Below are 9,480 nucleotides of genomic sequence, written 5' to 3'. Positions count from 1 at the left end.
CTCTCTCTCTCTCTCTCTCTCTCTCTCTCTCTCTCTCTCTCTCTCTCTCTCTCTCTCTCTCTCTCTCTCTCTCTCTCTCTCTCTCTCTCTCATTTCAGAGTATGTTGATTTGTCCCTGAGTATTTGTTGACCTTGACCCTGTGCAAAACCCCCATGGGTATTCATGAGTCCTGTCACAGACACAGTTTAAGTGTATTGCGATTTCACAGATGAATTCCAATAAATCTGAGTCTGAATGTAAATCTGATAAACAAGGCAACCTTTTGAGCATTGTTGCTAGGCAGTGTTATAAGTATTGTTGTTCTTTTGTTTTAGTAATGTTTTAGGCATATTGTCATGATTATCCAATCAGAACACATGAAACTGGTTTTGTGGTTGCCCAGCAACATTGCTCAAAATGTTCCCCCGTGTATCCTCACCTTAACATTGTTATTATGTAGCTCTTAAATGGTCTCACTGAAAATTCAGCTGTGTATTAGCCTATACTTTCACATTCGATTCGGTTTACTGAGACACACATTGTCATTGAGGAAGAGCAGTCGAGCACATATCACTTTTCCAGGCCTCACACCATCATAGAACTGTAAACTGCTTAGCATAAGTGAACTTGAGCACAAATGACTGTAATGTTATTTTCCTGTTGTAGATACGTCCATGGTCACCCCCATTAATGACATGCAAGGATGGGAACCGGGCACCTTGGCAAAAGGGGAGCGTCTGATGCGTTGTAAGCTGGCCAGTGTGCATCGCCTGCTGGACCTGTATGGCTGGGCCCAGCTCAACCGTGCATGCCTCACGGTCAGTTTCATTCCCTGTTCTCCACACCGCAACATTTAAACAGTGGGGCGGAATGTACTGTTGCAAATAATTTTGTTCAGCTTCACCTTTGGTGTGTTGTACCAAATAGTTGACCTGGCCCTTTGACTGGTTCATAATCCTGATATTATTCCTGATCAAACCCAGACTTTATTTATTTTAATACAACTGTTCCATAAACCAAAGCAAGAACTGTTACAATACAGCCTGGCCTGGTACTGTCCTCCCTATATGTCCTCCCTATATTTGTTTCTTTTTGAAGAGTATTTTTGTTTGTCTTGGTACATAAAAACACTTCTCTGGAAATTCAGTAACACATGTGCTTATAATAAGCTTCATCAAAGGCATCCTAATGCATATTCGGTATAGCTATTCTTCCTTTCTGACGATAGTAGGTCTGACTGAGCTTGTCATTGCATACTATATTTTAAAAAATTGTATGTAATTGGTCTGCAGCAAAAACAGACTTTGCATCAATTACATATTGCAAGCAGATTTTGACTGGCCTTCATTTTTTGGCGAGTCTCACACTTTATATCTATTATTTTGTCTATTTGACAGTCTATTGGCAGGCATGACTACGCACTTTCTGCCACTGCTGCGTAATCATATTCTATTCCACTCACATCTGCTTGTGTCCTTGTCCTGCAGATACGTGTGAGCAAAGAACAGGAGCATTTCCTGGTGCTGCCGGACGGTCTGGCTTATGGGGAGGCCACAGCATCCAACCTGGTGAGTTAACAACATTATACATTATCCTTTATTGCTGATGAATCCTGGGTAAGCTTATGGGCCAGGACTGAAGCTTTTCACAAAATGATGCTCTGGGAATGTCAGGCAGTACAACTTCCATGGGTAGATCATTAGAGGCCTAATGTCACTAGTCTGATAGTTTCCATGTAAACAGATTTTAAGCTAGTTTGATTTTAAGTAGTTTGATTGGTTAATTGATTCAGCTGAACCTGCACACACATACATAGACAGACAGAAAGGCACACACACACACACACACACACACACACACACACACACACACACACACACACACACACACACACACAGACACAGACACACAAATCAATTCTGTAATTAGAATGTTTTTTCAGTGAACACAGCCTCAAGCTGAAAGATTCAAAGAAAGGAGATGCAAATGCAGATTTGAAGTTTGTGAAATTCATTTGAATAATCTTCTTAAAAGTCCTAAGGATCGGCGCAGTCTCAGGGTGACACTCAAGAGCTAGTCATGTAGAGTCAATACAATGTCTTCGAAAACAGTCTTTACTGTAATGGAATATTATCAGTGTTTTTTCTGGGCTTGAGCGTTTGTGTGACTTGTGTAAGTGAGTGTACTGGTGTCATCCCCATTTACACTCAATGGCTTCAAACTCATTCTGATGCATCACTAACTCATAATACAGATGATGATGAAGTCTCTGACATTGCCAGTGCGCAATCGGCACGCTTGATATTACACTACGTAACGTTGTTGATCGGGTAGGATCGTGACCTGTTCCTTCAGTTTATGACGACCTGGGCACCGTCACCACGCTAAATGGTGTTGAATATTGACGCCAAGGAGCCCAGATTTAAATTCTTCCATTGTGTTCCTTGAAACTATTAGGTGGAGATAACTCTCAGTCTGGTTTGAGTCAGTTCTAGAGCTGCTGTGTGGTCCTCAGGTGAAGGTGAATATTCTGGGGGAGGTGGTGGAGAGAGGCAGCACTACTCTGGGTGTGGACCTGGCAGGATTCAGTCTGCACTCAGCCATCTACTCGGCCCGTCCTGATGTCCGGTGCCTGTTGCACCTCCACACACCGGCCACTGCTGCGGTGAGTCAGGCGACATGTTACTCTTCGTTTAGTGAACAATCCACCCTACACTGAACACATAGCCTATGTGGATTGTACACATCAGGTGGAATACCTGGTGCAGGTGAATTGGAATTCAGTGTTGAAAATAATGTAAACTAGTATGTGTGTGTATGATATACTGACATGGAAAAGGAAGTTTAATGTGTTCGAAGAAATGTCAAAGAGCTAAAATTCCTCTAGGACTGTACGCTATTCATTATGGTTTTTCTATTATTCATTCTATTTTTTCATTGATTATTCAGTATTGCGTAGGATCACTGCCAGTAAATTACATTTTAATGACATCTTGTCTACAGGTTTCTGCCATGAAGTGTGGCCTGCTGCCCCTATCCCATGAGGCATTGCTGGTGGGAGACGTGGCCTATTTGGACTACAATGGGTTGATGGAGGAAGAGCAGGACCGGGTGGAGCTGCAGAAGAGTCTGGGGCCCACTTGCAAGGTACGTGCAACGGACATGGTCAAAAAAGCCAGGCAGTTCTGTCCAGTCCTGCATCTAGCCAACAAGGGGATCGGATCCCCAAAAAAAAAAAATCAATGTATATTAATTGCTAATGTATAAAACAAACGGAAGTCCATTACTCAAGAGGCGACATTAATAAATCAATAATCACTCAAAGAGCAGATTCCTGGAAGAGAGACATGGAAGAGAACTGGAGAATGGAGAACAGAAGAGTGGAGATGGGATTGTGGATCACTATGGGTAGAGTGTGATTGAATGGCTGTTTGGTATGGGGATCACTTATTTTTCTGTGTGCAGGTGCTGGTGTTGCGGAACCATGGGATTGTGGCTCTGGGAGAGTCGGTGGAAGAGGCCTTTTATACTATCTACCACATCCAGGCTGCCTGTCAGATTCAGGTGATAAAGCCCTGCCCCCCTCCTGTGGGAATGGACTTTCCCTCCCTCTTTCTCTGACTCTCACCCTGCCTTTTTTTATCTCTGTGTGGGTGTGTACACATAGAAGAGGCTGTGAATGTGGTGGGATGCATCAGTTTTGTGTCCTAGTGTGTGTGTGTGTGTGTGTGTGATATAGATAGATATACATGTGTGTGTGACGTGGTGTGCTTCTTTGTGCACTCCTGTGCATGCCTATGGCATTTGACTTATCTGCCTGAGGCCAGACTCCGTAACAGCTGCAGTCCTCTATTGCTCTGACAGGTGTCAGCATTGTGCTGTGCAGGAGGGGAACAGAACCTCATCATGCTGGACCGGGCCACCCACAAGCCCAACCCCACAGGCACCGTGGGCTGGGCCGGCTCCACGTTTGGCCCACTGCACAAGAGTCGTCTGGGGGAGCACGAGTTTGAGGCTCTGATGAGAACCATGGACAACCTGGTGAGATGATAGAAGCTGTCGCTGTGGGACAAGCTGCTGGCCAAAATAATGACATCTTTTTAGGCTGGTGCAGTGGATTGGTTTTGTTTGGATGTCAGTGGTACTGTAATCAATCTCAGCCCAATCCCAGTGAACCCAAATGACCCAGTGAACCTACATCCTAACTTTTGCAGTAGAGAGTGAATTGATCACGAGCCAATCCATATCCGAGTATGAGATATAACTCCTACACATATTCTGTTTCATAAAGCCTGACCATGAAGATATGTTTTATAGGAAGATGCATATATATATATATTTGAATGCATTAACATGTTAATGACAGAGAAATGTTTACATTTCACATGAAAAACTCATGACATAAATATTAGGAATGTGCTTACCCTTCTCTGCTGAATGTAAAATTTAGATACACAGTTTCATGCAACAAAATGTTTACTGGTGTCATGACTATGGTAACATGGAGAAATAAACAGTCAATGCGTGGTTAGGTAAATAAGGTAAATAATAGATAAATAATAATAATCTCATTTTCAATATGACAGGGGATTGGTGCTCACTATGAATACTATGAGCTGAGCTCAGAATCATATCTGCAAAACTCCACTGCCCCATTATTATTCACTCCTGTAACCTTGCTGGAGGATAAATGTCTTGTGCTTATAACAGAGAGGACTGAAGCAGAGTTAGTAATCAAAGATCTATGCTTATAACTGCAAAAATGCTAGTTGCTAGGATATGATTCTAGAATACCACATCATGTATTTTATATCAGGCTAGAGTTAAATTACATCATGTCTTTTATATCAGGCTATTAGAGTTATACACAGCCATCCTGCTTAATGGAGAATTGTAAACACACACGGTAGGTGGCCAATTTGAGTAATTAGATCATGATCAAGCCATTTTTCACCATTAAAGCATTCCCAATGTATTAACTGAAGCACAACAAAAACACCGTAATGACTGATAAGCGCAATACTCCGAGCCCCAAACAACATGCTTCCCCTCTTCATTCTGACAGGGCTACCGCACTGGCTATGCCTACCGGTTCCCTGTGCTGCTGGAGCGCTCACGGACCAAGCGGGAGGTGGAGATCCCGGCCACTGTCACAGCCTTCAACTTCAAAGAAGAGGGAGGGAGCCCCCACCCACGCCTCCACCCCCACGCACAGAAGCAGCAGCAGGAGAGGACGCGGTGGCTCAACACCCCTAACACGTACCAGAAGGTTAACCAGGACCAGGCCAGCCCTGGGCATCAGCGCACAACGGTGAGCGTGAGTCCAGAGAGCCATCCCTATCATGCTTAATGAGTGTGCCAGCCAGGCCATTAGTTATGTCAGCACTCGCAATGCTCTGTGTGAATATTAAATTCACTATTTGTTTGTTGTGTGTTGCATCACTCCCTCCAAGAGTTGCATCATCTGCTGCTTATTTTTCGCTTGATTACATAATAATAGCCCAGGACCAGGCTGCTGTTCCACATCTGTTTTATGCACATATTCCCTCTTATTAAGCAGATGGAGCGAGAGCTTGCTTTTAGGAGCATTTTGCTAAGAGAGCCTGTGTAGTCCCACACCTCACAGGGAGGGGTTTGGGTCCTTTCTCTTTTCCTTTTTATTATCTCCTGTCCCCACCCAACGCTCCTCCCACCTGCTTCATCTCTGGCTCTCGCTCCCCTAGCCTCTGCAATGCAGAGAAAGCCCAGTCCCACGCCAGCCAATGCAACATCTCTCACGCCCCCTGGTGGCTAACTTAAACATGGTATAAAACAGTGGGGACTCAGCATCCAGTTCTGCTGTCATATATTGGGAGTCCATGGCAGTAGCCTTAACTTTCTGCATCAAAAGAAAGATAAAGCAATGCACTGCTACTTTTTAACTTTAAAAACTGTATATTGTGTCTCCCAAGTGGTTGAAGTCTGAGGAGATCACCCAAACCAGTGGGACAGCCATAAAGATTGAGAACCCCAATCAGTTTGTGCCACTCTTCACCAATCCAAAGGAAGTACTGGAAACAAGGAACAAGGTTGAGAGAAGTACCATTTAATAAACAAAAAAAACAGTGCTCAAGATGTGCTTTAAGTGAGATGTGAGATTTGTACCCTCTCACTGCGGACCCCTCGAGGCAGTGTGTGTACACAATTTACTATCTGCTCCTTCACTGATATTGTTATCACTCATTATTCAGATTCGGCAGCAGAATCGCCAGGACATGAAGACAGCTGGACCCCAATCCCAAGTACTCGCAAGTGTCATCACGGACAACAGTCCACCAGTAAGGAATCGCACTCTGGGGAGGGAGAAAAGACAGCAACTATCTGCTAATGTGCTATATACCACAATGATCCATCCTCAAAGGGTAACAGCTAAGTTAAAGCTAACCTCTGCTCCTGGTCTCTTCTCCTCCAGTCCCCAGAGCCACTACCGGAGCCCAGCACCCCTGAGCCTGAGCCCCCCAACCCTTTCAACGAGCTCACGGACGAGGTGCTGGAGGATTATCGAGCGGAGGTCCAGAAGAAACAGCAGAGTGGAGGAGAAGGTATGACTGTGTGCGCTCACTAAGAGCCTTGCTGAGAAAATGACTCACTCACTCACAAACTACTCACCATGCACTAACACTAATTAAGTAATGGTCTTATGTTCATTTCTTTTCTAACTCTCCCACGCACTCACTGCTCACTGACGATCGCCCAGGCACACACTCACTCGCTTGCACTCTCACTCTCTTGGCTGGTCAAATGTGTCTACTTGCCCCACCTTTCCTCTGTGTGTGAAGGCCTTCTGTAACTGCACCTAAACCAGATCACAGCCCTGTCCTGTAACATGCACATCCCTACCTCTGCGCTCACACTTACATCAACACACACTCCAACTCAGTCACACGCATACGCTCTCTCTCATAGTCACATATACACACACACACACTCTCTCTCTCTCACACACACACACACACACACACACACACACATACTTTCTCTCTCTCTCACGCTTTGTACCCTGGCTCCTTACCCACTGTCCTGTGTCTCCCTTTGTTCCTCTGCTCCTCTCTCCCTGTTTGTTCTGTGCGTCTGTCAGACGGGGAGGAGGCCAAAGAAGCTGGGACTCCCCCAGCTTCCTCCCCCACAAAGGTCCCTTCCCCCAGCAAACCCCCTCCTGAAGGTGAGACCCAACACCATCACCCCCTCCACTTACCCCACCCCTACACCCACCACTTCCCCAAACTCGGGTGCATGTTGTCAGGACACGTCAGCATCTGCGCTCCTCTGCGGAACATTCTGTGGGCTGCATCATGATTGTATGTAGAGTAAAAAAAAAACACACACACACACACACACAAGACTTGCAGTTCAGCCACTTTTAACGTGATATTCAAGTTTGTGAATCATGTTTGACTTAATCAACATTTTAATGTTATCAGAATAAAAAAGGTTCACGTTAAAGTTGCTGCACAACCAGTCTAGTGTGTGGTTCTCTTTCTCTCTCTGTCTCTCTGTCTGTATCTCTCTTTTGTATGAACATTTTGAACAAAAGTAAAGCCAAGCACCAACCAGAACTGGTGTGTGTGTGTGTGTGTCAGTATTATTTCTTCATATTGCTCCATGCCTGTGCCTTATCAGCTATTGTGTTGACAACCCTGCTACATGTGCTGACATGTATGTGGTATGGGATATATAGGATGTCTTATATATGCGTATATGTATATATATTGGATGCTTCATGATCTGTCTGTCTCCCTATCAATGTTGGCGTGAAACATTTCAGTGCTCTTGTGTCATTCATCTGTCTCCACACCTGTGTACATGTCTCCCTCTGTTTGTCTGTCTGTCTGTCCTTGTTTATGTTTGTCCGTATTGAATTGTAGGGGTGTCCCCTGGTACTAAGATCTTGTCTGACTAGTAAGTACTGAATAACTGTAAGACCGTTGCACACAACTCGATAAAAGCATGTTTGACAACAGCTGCACTGCCTTGAGCACAGATGCTGTGTTACACAGAGATGTCCAAGTGATTTAAGCTGGTCCTTCATTGCTTTTCCATTCCCCACATGCTCATTTGTATTTATTTTTTTTGGTTTCGCCTCCAGATGGCTCGAAACCCTCCGAAGCCAATGAGGTGGTGAAAAACGGCAGTGCGGAGGACGAGAAGCAGCAGCAGGAGGAGCTGGAGAAAGGGATGAAGGCTCTGACCACCAACGACACCGCTCCCCCCACCACACCCCCAAACAAGCCAGCCGGCATCACCCCCGAGGGCTCGCCCTCCAAGTCCCCCTCGAAGAAGAAGAAGAAGTTCAAAGCTCCGTCCTTCTTGAAGAAGAGCAAGAAGCAAAAGGACAAGGAGAAGGTGGAGAAGGTGGAGACCTGAAGGGAACTCACAGACAATGACACACACACACACACACACACACACACACACACACACACACACACACACACACACACACACACACACTCACATATTCACATGCGTCATCTTCACATTGAGAATGTTGTAAACTCACTCAGTCGCACATCTTGGTATTCACCTCTTTCTTCATATTACTTCTTTCTCACACATACAGCTATTCATACAGCAATTACTCCCCCCTAAAGGAATGTTTGAATTTTGAGTTGACTTCACAACAAGCACGAAAAATAATGCAAACCGATGCACCAGGCAAGAACCATGTACACGGAAAACAGTAATGTTCCAAATTCACATTAACCTCTCATGGCTCAGCATAACCATGCACCTAACACTTATATTTTGAAAGAAAACAAAAGAATGTTAGAAAAAACACTCATTGTATGTCCATACTACTCAATCACTTGATGGTCACAGACTTAAGATGTGTGCTATACACAGGTCAGTGCAGGTATTATGCAGATGTAATCCTTTGCCCTTAAATGATAATTGAATTTCATGTCTGAACTGCAGGGAAAGTACAAATGAAATGAAATCATAATCTTGGGTTTTGTTTTTGGTCAAAGGAACAGAAACATGCAGTTTGAAAATGTCCTGAATGACTGAAAGCCCAACTCTGAAAGGCACTATACATTCCACTCTCTTTTCTTTTTTTCGTAAAGATGTATGCAAAGTGCTCCTCACAGCTGTAATTATTTTTATTGTCTGTTACTATTATTTAAATGCTTTTGTGTCTATATTTGCTGGGATAAAATGTTCATGTCATATTAGAATGTAAAGTGGTTACTGCTAGGTTCAAATGTACCAACCATTAAAGATGAAAGCAATCCAAACCGAGCTTGACTATCTGCTTCTGTTGTATTGATTCTTCAGGTCTCTTCGTGTAATCCCAGGGGTTTGTGCCCATTCTGAGCAGATGGCCTTTAGTGTTTTAATCTCAGTTGTCAGTTATCTACAGTATACTACATGATCTAGACATGATGCTGATGAGGTTTTGTTATTTTCTGTCTCTGTGTTTCACTAAACATTGGCTACTTCTATTTTTGGAAAAGATTATT

The 9,480-nt window shown here is 44.1% G+C and overlaps 1 protein-coding gene across 11 annotated transcripts in view; it reads left to right on the top strand.

The window, feature by feature from the left end:
• add2 (adducin 2 (beta)) overlaps window positions 1-9,259 on the top strand; it is a 15,168-nt gene extending 5,909 nt beyond the window's left edge. For 2 of the 11 annotated variants that reach the window (XM_048243176.1, XM_048243182.1), the window contains 12 exons: window positions 647-798; window positions 1,468-1,548; window positions 2,496-2,645; window positions 2,984-3,127; window positions 3,446-3,544; window positions 3,845-4,021; window positions 5,046-5,297; window positions 5,932-6,048; window positions 6,211-6,297; window positions 6,432-6,561; window positions 7,098-7,181; window positions 8,106-9,259. In XM_048243176.1, the coding sequence (XP_048099133.1) occupies window positions 647-798; window positions 1,468-1,548; window positions 2,496-2,645; window positions 2,984-3,127; window positions 3,446-3,544; window positions 3,845-4,021; window positions 5,046-5,297; window positions 5,932-6,048; window positions 6,211-6,297; window positions 6,432-6,561; window positions 7,098-7,181; window positions 8,106-8,383 (1,751 nt within the window). In that variant the 3' untranslated portion in view covers window positions 8,384-9,259. Of the gene's footprint in view, window positions 1-646; window positions 799-1,467; window positions 1,549-2,495; window positions 2,646-2,983; window positions 3,128-3,445; window positions 3,545-3,844; window positions 4,022-5,045; window positions 5,298-5,931; window positions 6,049-6,210; window positions 6,298-6,431; window positions 6,562-7,097; window positions 7,182-7,884; window positions 7,919-8,092 lie in introns of all 11 variants that reach the window. The other 9 variants (XM_048243177.1, XM_048243178.1, XM_048243183.1 and 6 more) reach the window with 9 other exon arrangements.
• Window positions 9,260-9,480: the final 221 nt, after the last annotated feature.

Source organism: Alosa alosa, chromosome 5, assembly GCF_017589495.1.
Source record: "Alosa alosa isolate M-15738 ecotype Scorff River chromosome 5, AALO_Geno_1.1, whole genome shotgun sequence".
Classification (NCBI taxonomy): Eukaryota; Metazoa; Chordata; class Actinopteri; order Clupeiformes; family Clupeidae; genus Alosa; species Alosa alosa.
Note: the sequence above shows the minus strand (reverse complement) of the source record. Positions and strands in the feature narration are given on the sequence as shown.